General features: G+C 37.7%; 1 protein-coding gene across 4 annotated transcripts in view; it reads right to left on the reverse strand.

Moving 5' to 3' along the window:
* The window catches only part of DIP2C (disco interacting protein 2 homolog C), a 309,922-nt gene that overhangs the window by 65,907 nt on the left and 230,607 nt on the right, over positions 1 to 13,408 (reverse strand). For all 4 annotated transcript variants that reach the window (XM_027720744.2, XM_027720743.2, XM_027720742.2 and 1 more), the window contains 9 exons: positions 12,608 to 12,731; positions 11,868 to 11,977; positions 10,447 to 10,549; positions 10,031 to 10,095; positions 8,179 to 8,272; positions 7,942 to 8,061; positions 7,000 to 7,114; positions 2,888 to 3,027; positions 1,171 to 1,307 (listed from right to left, as the gene is read on the reverse strand). In XM_027720744.2, the coding sequence (XP_027576545.1) occupies positions 1,171 to 1,307; positions 2,888 to 3,027; positions 7,000 to 7,114; positions 7,942 to 8,061; positions 8,179 to 8,272; positions 10,031 to 10,095; positions 10,447 to 10,549; positions 11,868 to 11,977; positions 12,608 to 12,731 (1,008 nt within the window). The remainder of the gene's footprint in view (positions 1 to 1,170; positions 1,308 to 2,887; positions 3,028 to 6,999; positions 7,115 to 7,941; positions 8,062 to 8,178; positions 8,273 to 10,030; positions 10,096 to 10,446; positions 10,550 to 11,867; positions 11,978 to 12,607; positions 12,732 to 13,408) is intronic.

The raw sequence follows: 13,408 nt of genomic DNA on the forward strand, positions 1-13,408 counted from the left end.
TGTTTATTATTAGGAATAATCCTGAATTAGGCTAAATATGCTGTTAAACTGCAGTTCTGAATTATGAATGGGTAGTTATTAAAATTACAATTACAAGCAAGTACTACAAAATGAACGTAAGTACATTTCGACCCTGAAATACGTAAAACTCAGGATCATAACTCACACTGGGTAATGCCAATTGCACTTGCAGCACAAAAATCAACTATCAACAAATTTCAGATCACAATAGCATGGTAGAACTCCCGGCTTCAATAGCAGGATGTAGAATCATATCCACTTTTCTCCATTAATTATACAATGTACAGTGTTTACAAGTTTTTCATTTTGCAGGACATATTAATCACATTTGGTCTATTAAAAATGGTAATAACAGAGAATTTGTTAAGGGAAATCAAAATATACTTGTGATAATTTTTGCCTTAAATATTAGAAGAGTTTAAAAATCTCAGCTCAATTTTTTCAGTATTTCTCTAATTTGTTCAGCCTTTCATACTGGCTTCAGCAGAAGTTAATGATAACAAGTGAGCAGGTACTACAGAGCTATCAATACAGCTATCTGCATTGAAGCTGGAATACAGATTCCACAAAGCCAAGAGGATTTCACCTAAGGCAATTCAAACAAAAGCATGTGGGGACTAATTAGAAAAAGGTTTCTTTGCTCTTCAGATACTTCTTGAAGATTACATCTGTCAGGATTCTATATAAATGCAAGTCTGTAATGCTGGAATTGTTGTGGAATTGTTGGAAGCTGCTTTTTAAAGATATCCAGCAGCCTCCTTACTGTTTCCAATAATCAAATTCTGCATATAGCTAGCTCGTAGACTTGTACAATATTACCTTTTGAATTTTGTCTTTCTTCCTTCTTTCCTTCTGATTTTTTCAGCCCCTGGTATCTTATTTAAAAATTAAAGTAAAAGCTCTTCAGAGCCAAAACTAAACTCACATAAAGATCTACCATTACGTTTAATGAAATGGGCTTCAGTGTAGACTATCTGGTTAGAGTACAGGTCCCAAGCCACGAGCATTGATTATTACTTCTATTCTACTTCTACTTATAGAATTCTCCATAATTCTATTGTTACTATCAATGTTTTATGTCAAATACTACCTTGAAACAGAAAAAGTTATAAAAGAAGGATTTTATATCACATTTTTTGGTCAACTTACCTCAAAAGTATTTTTGGTCATGCCCGAGAGTCCATAATATGATGTACCCGTTGCAATAGCACATACACAAAGTTCTCCTATTTCATCTGTTTTACAGAGCTGAGGAATTCCATCTGGCTTCACTGAACACATTATAGCTAGAAGGAGAACAAAACACTTTAAAAAAATTATAAAATGAACTACAGAATAACAAGTGCTGTGGGAAAGACATCACGGTGTAGCTGACATAAACAAATTAATTATACGTAGACTAATGGCTAGCAATAAGTTTCTTGAACATTATGGTGTTCAACATTATCAAATGTTATTTGTATTATAAATAATATTTATACAAAAAATGCAAAGATCTTTATGTAAACTCGATCTTTACACTGATGACAAAACCTATTTGCCTTGTTCTCTAAAATCGCAGTTGATCTGCAATATTGCTCTGAAATGTGACTGTATTCCCAGCTTTGCATACTGAAGATCAGATTTGTTTCAGTCAGTATAAAATGAAATATGCTAATGGAGTCCTTGATAATTACTATACAGCCAGAAGGCAGGCGACCAGGAAATTCACCTCTCAGAAAGTAGCAAGTAACACCATATGAAAGATCAAGATATTCCAGCAGACTAGTATGGTTGTTTTACTGAGAATTTATCAGAGCTCAGACTCCCTCTCGCTGGTCTTACAGCCCTGCAGAGACAGCAGGAGCTAAATGGGAGGGATTAGAAAGCACTGGTCTGAGAAAGAAGCACTATTTTATGTCAGCCATGTGAGCAAGAATCAGGAATACTGCTGTAGCTATAATCCCTGGAGTTGGAGTACAGCATTTGTAGATTTTGTAGTTGGAAAGAGAATATGATGACCAAGGGAGAGCAAAAATTAATCAGCATGTCTTTTAAATACAAGTGTTCAGAATCTTGAATGACCTTTCTCTCACTCAGAGGGTAAACTGGAAAGTGTACTTTCATTAAAATGATCAGAACATAGTATGAACTGCAACACAGAACACCTATTAAAATATCTTGCATGATAACTAATAAACAACAACCAATCACATCTTCCTTCATTTTAAGTTGTTCAGCTGAAATTTTATAAGATGCATCATTATATTTAATTGCTTTGGTGCATAACAAGCATTCTCTTATGAAAAACTACAGTATTAGCCTTTTCTAATATCTGTAACACCTCATTTAAAATCTAGCTTTCTTATGAAAAATGTTATCTTCCCCTTTAGAAGCACTGGTTTCAGTTTGAATTTATCAACAAGAACTGTTCAGTCATACCTTCTTTATCTAATTGGGTGATAGCACAAGATCTTTGGAAAAACATTCTGCAAGCTTTCAGACAGCAATTTTGTTGATCCTTAGCACAGGTTATGAAAAAATTCCCTACTGAGTCTCATCTGGGTCAGAGTTATGGATATTTATAGCCTTATTTTTTCTACCAGCATCTCACAGTTAAGGAATAGATGTTCTGATGTGGTGGCAGGTTGTTTAAAACATGTGTAACCTGAGCACAGACAGCCACTGAGGTAAATGCAGAGAAGAAATCCTGGGATTTCCAAACCATGAAGTTTTACAAGGTAATGCTTTTGGACTAAAATGCTTTCAAGGACATGTTATAATCCCAAATCTTGTAGTCTGGCAACAAAGTATGCGCCCCTGTGACGTTGTACTGCTAATTACATAAACTGATAAATCATGACAAGTTTCAAAGGAAGTTCCTTACCTCCTGGCATCACTAAGCCAACATCCTGGACAGTGAGAACAGAAAGCTTTTCTTCAGAGTCCACTCGAATTACTCCATAAGTGAGACCATGCATGGACAGAACTCCTCTTCCCGGTGGCTGGTTGCTGTCATCTGTTGGCCTATGAGCACGGGTAAGAACATCAGTGCACCATCAGGCAAACACAAGCATTTACTTATGCTTAATGGACTCCTATTGCAAATATTCCTGTGTTTCAGAGTTTAAAATTTCACCTTCTTTTTCCCCCTACTAGACCCAACAGAATCCTGTTTTTCAGTTATTTCTGACTAATTACATCTCTTAACTCTCATTCAGTACCCACCCACACATATGGGGTTGCTGAGATGAAAGTAGCACCTAACAACAGCTTGTATTTAATTTTCAGATAGATTTATAAAGATTGCTTGATTATCCAAGTAAAGGGCTTTTGCCTTATTTTAAAAATACTGAGAGGCAGTGCAGATAATGTGGAGGGAAACTGCACTCTAAAGTTTTGGAACTGATCAGAAAATAGCTTGATAAACTCTCTATGTTACCTATTTTGAGGCAACCTGGAACTAGGACTAGGAAATCAAACTTACCTGTGAGACTAAAAGCCCAACTCTTTCATACTACTATGAAAGCCAAATTAGAACACAAGTATGCTTTCTCTAAATCACAGGTATGTCTTTCCAATCCCAATATTCAGGGATCTAAAACTACTAAACAGAAGAAATTAGATTGTAGTAGATTTACTGCCAAAACGCAAGGACTTCACTGTCTTCATTTTAGTGCATATAAGTGAATTCTTCCTATTCTAATTTACCACATGGAAATTAAAACAAATTACTCCTTCATCAGTCACGGTCAAAATGTCGTGGATGCGGCCTCTTTGTAATGCCTCAGTTTGCTCAGATTTGCTGCCAACATGCTGTAGAATTCCACAGCATCAGCACAAGACGCCTGTCAACTTGTTTCAATATAAACCCACCTGCTGCATCTGTGGACACAATTAAACCTACGGAGAATGCGGCTTGAGCAAACGAGTGTTGATGTATGCAAGTTACTAAGTCAGGGGAATATGTCAGGGCTTCTCATGTCTGGAAAGACTCTTACACTGTCCTACATTTTAAAATGCAAAAATGGAAGCTGTCATGACGCTGATCTGAGTGTGGATAATGCATCCATACAGAGCAGACTCCAGCTATTTTCAAGACAGATAAAATAGCCAATACTTAGCTCACGATTCTGCATTTTTCCTAAATACTCCGTCATAACACAACTATTTTTTAACAGATAATGTCCTTTTATATGACATTTCCCCTCTACTGTGCTTGAAATATTAGATGGGCCTGAGCCAGTCCTGCTCACGTAAGCCTTGCTCTGATCGGCCCTATAAATTTCGATTAATAGGTTTTATGAGGCATATTTCTCAAGTGACATCATCAACAAAGAAAGATGTGAGCACGCTTGAAAATGCATTAGAGCATAACAAATGGTGCTAGTAAACAAGCAGCTGTGATAAATAACGTTCCCATCATGTAAAAGGAACTTTCAGTGACATTATTGATCAACTTTCTCTCCTCATTGCTCCCCCAAAACACACAGGTTGCTGCTCACGAGAAGAAAGGTCTCCTGCAGGCACACACAGCTGCTCAAAACCTTCCAGGAGTAGAGGCCATCTGGACTTTCATCACATCTATTTTCTTGCATTACTTATCACATACAAAGACAGTTTGCAAAGCATTTTGAGAGCAGCTCCTACTACCATTTACAAATACAACCTATTTTACCACTGTTTTTGCCAGGCATTTAAATGGGAAGAAACCTGTTCTTAAACTTTTGCATTCCCTTAAGCAAGTAGGTTCAAACTAATCTGCAATGAACCAAAGGGGAATAACATAAAGAATTCTTTGCATGACACATCCCTTTGAATATTAGGCTTCATGACTCAGCTCTAAGGTTAAAGTACCTCTAGTCTATTACTGACTGTCTTTTTCTAAATTATAAGGGTATTGCAACTGAGAACTGGTTTTGTTACTCAGTAAAAGAAAGTTCAGTAAAAATACACCATAGATTTTGAAAGATTCAGAACATTAACAGGGAGCTCTCTGGATCTCTGCTCTGCAGGGAGTCATTTTAATGCATACTTCAGCTGTAACTCTTTGGAACTTGTATGATAATTACTTTACTGTCAGTGGAGATGGCTTGAACAAAATGAAAAATACTACATCTCCCAAGTTCAGCTAGCATTATCCTACCATTAAACAGACTTCAAAAAAAGGAGATATGTGTTCAGTAACGTTCACTGTAGTAAAAACCGCTCTGTAATTACACAGTGAGGCACTGAAGATAAAAATCATTCTTTGTTTCTTTGCATTATCCACACTTTTATGTGCTAATAATTTTTTTGGGTAAGCTCTCAGTGCTAGTTAATTTGAAAATGAATTTCTAGTTCTTCAGAGGGTTACAGGAACAGAGTTTAAGACTAAAAAGGGTATGCCAGCCATTGCATTATAAAGTTCTCCCACTTCCTAATCTGTGATTTGGGGTAGATTTTCCAGGGCTAGCAAAGGAAATGAAAACCCTGCCCAGTGCTTGGCACAAGTGATGCCCATCCACCTCCTCTCTGCTCTTACAAACAAGAGCTCATTCCAAGGGAGCAAAGGCCTGCACAGACTATGGCAGGGAAACCCATCACAAGGGAAAAACACTTTGGTATAAAGTTGAGAACAGGCTGATGGAGCTGAATGAAGGGCTCCCTGAGATCCTGTAGTTCACAGAAAGACAACTAACCTGGACAGGGTAAATCCCTGATGGATTGATTGCTTTCAGATGTTTTAAACTAATAATGAGGTGGCTGGAAGTCAACCACACTCTTGGCCTCATGTCTTTCTTCCTGCAATGTTCTGTTGGAAAGCTAATTGAAAATCTAGTTAAATTTCACTTGAACAGCGTATTTTAAACTTTGTGGCAGGAAGTATTTTACTTAATGCTATTATAGTGCTTTACACTTTAATGCTGCATGTTCTAACATGTGAAACAATTGTAAACGGTTGCAGAAATATGATCTGAAAAACAAAGTGCCTACTGTTCAAGGTACAACTTTTGGAAAACTCTGCCAAAACAGACAATAGTTATGCCATTTACTGTGTGCTACAGCACTCATGACAGGATACTGTTGCTAGAGTACAAGTCTTATGAGGAGTGATTAAGGGAACTGGGATTGTTCAGTCTGGAGAAAAGGAGGCTCAGCGGGGACCTTGGCGAGGCAGGGGTTGGTCTTTTCTCCCAAGAAACAAGCAACAGGATGAGAGGAAATGGCCTCAAGTTGTGCCAAAGGAAGTTTAAATTGGATATTAGGAAAAATTTCTTCTCCGAAAAGGTTGTCAAGCATTGGAACAGTCTGCCCAGGGAAGAGGTTGAGTCACTGTCCCTGGAGGTATTTGAAAGATGTGTGGATGTGGCATTCAGGGACATGGTTTAGTGGTGGACTTGGCAGTGTTGGATTAATGGTCAGACTTGGTGATTTTACAGGTTTTTTCCAACCTAAACAATTCTGTGATTCTATATACGTAAGGCTTAACAGTTTTAGTAGAATTTAGCAGTTTTTAGTAGAATTTATCAATTTTATTTCTAGGCACAAACCTCTCAGATTCAAAGAGTATTTCCAGATGGTTACTAGAGTCTATGAATGGTTAAAAAGTGCCAGTCAGCCAAAAACAACCTGCAGAATGTCATAATTCTCTTTAAACAGATTACTTTAGAGTACGATTTTCCTTGATGGCAATTCCACTTAATTCCCACATTTTAATTATTTTATGCTTAGAGTGGCATTTTTACACTTCTATTTACAGAACTTACTCTTGCATTGCAATCTATTCAATTTAAAATTAAATAAAATTATGGACATGGGAACTATAAAGCACTCTGAAGTTAAATTATTACTCTAGAAATTCTTCTTGTATGTCTTCTTTGGACATGAACAAATTTTAAACTAAAAGTGTCATACAGAAGTTAAATATGCAGATTCATACTTGAATAATTTTATCATTTTTCAAGTTACCACATACACATATTCAGTGGGTCTGTTTCCACTGGTGTAACACAGTACCTTCGAATAGCCACAGTGAGAGCTTCTGGTGAACTAGCACAGGGACAAATGACCTCCTGTCTTAGACCTTTACTTTGGAAGACATTGAGAAATGCATCACAGGAAGAAATAGACCCTGGGGTAAAGAAAAACAAACAATCAGAGGAGAAAAATAATTTGATTTCTGAAGTGACATCATTCAAACTGCAAACTTACTACTTAATATATACAGGCTTTTCAGGAGAAATAATTTAAAAAGTATCCATGTCCACTGGGAAATAAGTCATAGCTGCTACAACTATACATATGTATATGCAGTTGTGTATGCATAAAGAGAATAAAGACTCATTTTTGAGCATTTGCTCATGTAGAAAAAGCCATTACTGTTAAATTCCAATATGAACATCATCACAGTTTTCTTTTTTAGGATGAGTGAAATTAAAAATTTAACTTAGAAATTCAAAGTAAACTACTACAAACAAGCAGAACACCTATAAGCCAGTATCTTAAATTATACAGAGAAACAGTTAATGCTATCGATTGTCATTAATAGATCCAGATGTGTTCCTCTAGAGTAGCGTAAGTATTCCCCTAAAATTCTCAGTTACTTCTCCATCTGAGCACCATCATTCAGGAAATGTTCTGATCTTTTCTACAGCTTAAGATCTTTATTGCTTCAGGTCTTTATAGCTTCAGCCTTTATGCGACTGTCATGTTAAACAAAATTGGATTTACTGCAACTTACGTTATGTGGAATATCAAGTTTGCCTCAGGATTAGCTAAAGAAAAATATATTTTGAAAAAATCCAAAATTAATTACCGTTTTCGTAAATGTCATACAGTTTGCAGTAGACAAACCCTATTTTTGCAAATATTTTAGCTAAGATGGCTGAAGATTGAAACTTTAAATGCAAGACAGAAACCCCTTCCTGTTCTCTACTGCACTGCAGCAGCACAGCTTACATGGGTTTGCACCATCAGCCACTATCAGCATACGCAGCGAGGAAAGGTTGATGTCCCTCTGATCTCGATGTGCCACCAATGCCCAGTGCATGTCTCTGGATTTTACACAGGCTACTTTTGCTGCAATAAGAATGAGAAAGTTACTAATACACCATATAAAAGCTATACAGCCATATTATCAAACTGTACTTTTGATTTTGACTATCAAGGAAACTTTTGTATATTCTTGTTTCTTACCTTTGTATTGACAGACTTTTTGTATCCATGACAGTGGATTCACTTTCATTAAGGAGTATGGAATACTTATAACATGCATCATGTTCATGACACTCTGAAATCAAAAAAGTTAAACAGGTTTTATACAACAATCATGGTAACTATTCATATTGTGTTACGGGCAGGGGCATCTATGCAAATCACTCTATGCTTATTTTATTAATAATGCTGGTCTTCAACTTTTCCTATCTATCTACCTACACTGAGATGAAACAGACACCCATTTTCCAATGCTTTAATTAGGGATTAAGGATTTAGGATTTAGACTAATCAGATCATAACTTTGAAGAAGGACTGAAAAAAATTAAACACTTTCCTTCTATTTATATTCGAAGATATCTACATGTTTGCTATGTAGGTTAATATTATCCCTAAGCCCACTAAACTTCCATATACGTGAACACAAAGGACAAGTAGCAGCAACATATCTGTCTAAAGAAATCCACCTCTGGGAAGACCAAAAAGCTATCAGTGGTAGTGGGGTACAAATAATTTAAAAGACAGAGAAACTGGAGTCACAGACTAAGCAGAGATCAACTTATTTTAACAGAAAATAAATGAAGGAGGTTTTAGTCCTGCAGGTGAGCTAATTCCAGTATTTTCAGCAAGGTCATGAAAAATTCCAGGAAGTTTAGAAAAAGCAGCTGAGTGAAACCAATGACAGATCCAAAACTGTTCTCAGTCTGAGCCTGTCAATTGCTCAGTGATTTCTCAGCGCTAAAAAACCAGCCTGTAAATGAGCTGCTGCTTTATTTCTGTTACCATTTAGAAATATCTGCTGAGGGTAACACACCTCCCCTCATAGCAGCTCAGGTTAAATACATTATTTGTTTTGGCAAACCTAGGCTTAAGAAAGGTTAAGTGTCCCAGTGGATTAGTCATCTAAACACTTGTTCTCTTTTCAGTCTGGCAGAAGCATAGGTACAGGAAAAGCACTTACAGGCAAGTAATGTTGAAGTTCAGACCAAGATTAATAACAAAGGAAGGCACAGAAAAGCTCTATTAGACACTTGCTTTCAACTTCAGCGATAAAGATGGTTTTTTAACATGAGATACTTAAGGGCATTAAGCCTAATAGTTCATTTCTGCTACAGAAATGTTACTACTGCCCTTTGATACTAAGAACAGTATAACACTGGATGGGAAAAGTATATCAGATCACTGGGAATCAGAGGGACCTCCAAATCGCTGGGAATCATAAGGACCTCCAAAATCATGGCCCCCCCCCCAAACAATGACCCTTCGAAACTTGATATCTGTTCTTAAAATGATCAGTGAATAGTAAGCATTTTATCAGTCACTGGTTGCAATAGCCCTGGTAGAAGCAATCCTTAAAAATATGTCAGTTGCCTCCCACGTCAATTGAGGAAGACATTCAAACAACAAGTGGACAATTAATGTAATATAAGGTATCAGAAATATTTAATATTAGCAAAACCATCTATTGGTGGGAGTTTTGACAGCAAAGATAATCAGTGGCAATAGAGCCATGCCATTGGATCATATCTTTAGAGAGGTAAGTACTAAATTAATTTGTTTATGCTGTAAAGTTTGATCGCAAAATGATACATCAATAAGAGTAATGTGGTAAGAATGGTGCCAGAGTACTTGACATGATGCATAAAAATACATTGAGATCTTTGCCACGATCATTACGGGTATGTGCTCCAGAAGAAGTTTAAGTCACATTTGCTTTGCTTTCAAAGCAAAAAAAACTGTATTAAACTGTAGGACATCCCAGTTTGAGATAGCAATAAGCATATTAGGTTAGTTTATTTTCCAGTATTCACAGAGAATAAAAAAACATACTTACTGTAAGAATTCCATGCCATAAACCAACATCCTTCTTGAAATCTAATACATTCACAATTGTTTCAGCTGTCCAACAAAAACAAAGCAGAGTTTATTTTTTAGAACATGGCACTAACCCAAGGCAAACCCACTCAAGGGAAGGAAGCTTCAGTATAACATGACCGGTGACCTCAAAGGTTAACTTTCACAGTAAATTTCCACTGCAGAATTTATACTGGCTAGGGCATTATTTGTACCTCTCCTATAGATATTTTAAACGTGTGCATATTTCCTAAACAAATGAAAAAAAAAATCAGGTTTTTAAAGCTAGAAGCCTTTGGACCAAATCTATGTAAAACATAAGATAGGAGCCAATGAGAAATAAGCTACAATTCACACTTGATTTTAAGGATGATGCAAGTGAAGTGTACTCTGTACCTTCTGTGTATCCACATGCCTGGGTCAGAGCTTGGCAGTGTGTCAGCAGCGCAATCCTCGTCACAGTCACCCCAAGCACACTTCCATCTTTACATGTTTTGTACTAAAAAGAAATAACCAGGGAAAGTCAATGTGCAATAATTACCCTATTTCCATCATTTAATAGCTATGTTTAAAGTGTTTCCTACGCAGGTGAATGATGGGCACATCTAATGACTCTATTTTAAGAAGGCAGCAGTATTGAGGAGTTTTGGAGATACTTCTTTGTTAAAAGATACTTTTTTTCAGACAGGCTTTCTCTTTTTGACTGAAGCTTCCCAGGTTTGATATCTGAAATCCACCTCTTGTTTGAAAACAGGAATCATGGAAAAATAATTCTAACAACTCTGACCATGTTAATGACCAGATGACTGGCTAGGTTTAGCAGAGAATAACCTAGTTCAGTCTGTTCAGTGTTTACGTTACATTTTATAGGCCAACCAATAAACCCGAGTTCCCTTGTGCATCTCATAAGGCATGGGATAAGAGCTGACCTCAGAATCCTTGCTGGGTGCTGTAATAATAATCTATATGTATACAGTCTGAAAGACCCATGCTCTTTGATGAGAATATGAGACTCATGAGAAAAAAGGAGGAAAAAGAGGTGGGAAACCATTTGGGATGACTGCAATAATTTTCTGACTTTATGCAAAAGTCTGAAAACTCTCAATGGCAATTAGTAAATTAAACATTTATCTTTCTCCATGATGAAGATAATCACAGATTGAGAATCAAGACATCTCTGCTTCTCTAACCCAGTGTTCTGACTGCACAAAGACAGGAAATACCTTCCCTCCATTTCCTTGAACTTAGTCATTTAAATTCCATACTAAGACCACTGAATTCAAGGCATTTGAGTCTATGCAGAAGTAGAAGAAAATTATGGGGAAAAAAAGGGAGGAAAATCAAACAACAGCATTGCTAACTTGCCCTTCCTGATATGGTTTTTGAGGGGAGTATGACTCACAAAGCAGTAAGTGATAGGCAACCATTGGAACAAGAAGTTCTTTCTCTTTCAAAGGGTCTGAAGGTTGTGATATGAGAACTGAAGCTTCACTATGAAACTTGTCATCTATCAATCCCAAGCAAGCCCACACTATGAAAGGGACTGAGATTGGTCAAGGCAAATTTAATATAGTATTGCAGCAGCCACATAGACAACATAAAAACATTAACGTTAGAAATGCCCAAAATGCAATTTAACATTCCATTAACTTTTCTGAAATCAGTATCGGTCTAATTTATTGTAAAGTATTACTTATTAACAGGCTAAACCAGGATGTTCTTTGCTTCTGTGACTAGTGAATGAATAATGATGTTTACCTAATGCAAAAGTGCCATATGTAATGATTCGAGGAGAAGATGCATCTTCATTAACTCACCTCAATGTAAGCTGTGTCATTGTTTGCATCCTTGATGTGTGGGAACCAGTCACGAGGCGGCTTGGAGAGGTGTTTAGACTCTGTGACAAACCACAGCAGCTTTGGCCAGCCTGAGGTACAAACAAGAGTTCAGCTTTTTTTGAGTTTCTGCTGGATAAGACAAGACAAAAGTCTTCCCCGACAAAGCTTTTTTCCTCAAATGCCTGTGTTACCATTACCTAAACATTGATTCTTTTTGAACCTCAATATAGTATGGGAAAGAAGATTTTCCAGAATTGTTTTCTTAACACAGTTATCATGGTCTAAGACAATCCCTGAGGAAATGGCTGGGCAGTTCAAGCTGTTATTGACCCAAACAGTTTCACTACCACTCTCCTGCCAGAGGTTACTGTCCCTACACTTAGCTATCGGACTGAATCGTAAGAATGCTTCTCATCTACTACAGTCCTAAGTCTGTTGGTTTAATTTTGCTTGTGGTCACAGATGATCTCAGCAGCCCAGCTCAGCCAGCAGAGAACCAGGCTGGGAGCACTGGTACTGCTCTCCAGCCACAAGGTGGGCTCAGCCATCACCACCAGCAGTGACACACTGGGACAATGGTGTCCCAGCAGCCACAGTTGCTCCTGTGGCAAGTGTTTCATCACACTTGATTCTCACCCACAGACACTAAACAAGTGCAATGTTTACTACTGTTGTAGTAAATGACCAGTGATAGCCACTAAAGGTAAGGGTTAAATTACCTTTAAACTGTGGTATCTCCCCTGTGGGGCTTTTAGGCAGTCCTTTATGGCATGCATCGCTGGTCAAGGCCACAGTAACTCCACAGCTTCCAAGCAAAAAGCCTATTTGTTGACTTCCTGCATCCTAAGAGATGACAAAATACACAGAATTGATTAGAAGTGATTACAGGCTGAAATAATTTTTGTCCTTGGGCACATTATCTTGAGAGGAAAACAGTCTCTTTCCTTTAAGATGATTTCCTTTTAGCTGATTATCAAAACTCATCTGTACATTGACAACAGAATTCCACACCCTAGACATCCTCTTGTCTGTATGAACATAAATCATAAAGAGAATGGAAGCCATCAGATGGCATCTGCTCTCACATCTCTTCAGAAAGGATGACGAGTGGTTGGGAGGAGTGTCAGAATATTGTTCCTTCCAGAGGGATCCTTGGAGAAATGGGCAGACACCCTTCCCAAAGTTCAACAAAGGCAAATTCAAAGTCCTGCACCTGGGGAGGAACAACCCCCTGCACCAGCACCATCTGGAGAACAGCTTTGTAGTAAAGGACCTGGGGGTCCTGGTGGACAACATGTTGAATGTGAACAGCAATGTGCCCTGGCACAAAGAAGGCAAATGGCATCCTGGGCTGTGTGAGGCAAAGTATTGTCAGCATGTTGAGGGAGGGATCCTTCCCCTCAGCACTAGTGAGGCACATCTCTAGTGCCAGTTCTGGGCTTCCAAGTAAAAGACATGGAGCTACTGGAGTCAGTGAAAGGCCACTATGATAATTAAGGGACTAGAACAACTCTCCTATG

Source organism: Pipra filicauda, unplaced genomic scaffold (assembly GCF_003945595.2).
Source record: "Pipra filicauda isolate LSUMZ 115617 unplaced genomic scaffold, ASM394559v2 scaffold94_size2452230_pilon, whole genome shotgun sequence".
Taxonomy (NCBI): domain Eukaryota; kingdom Metazoa; phylum Chordata; class Aves; order Passeriformes; family Pipridae; genus Pipra; species Pipra filicauda.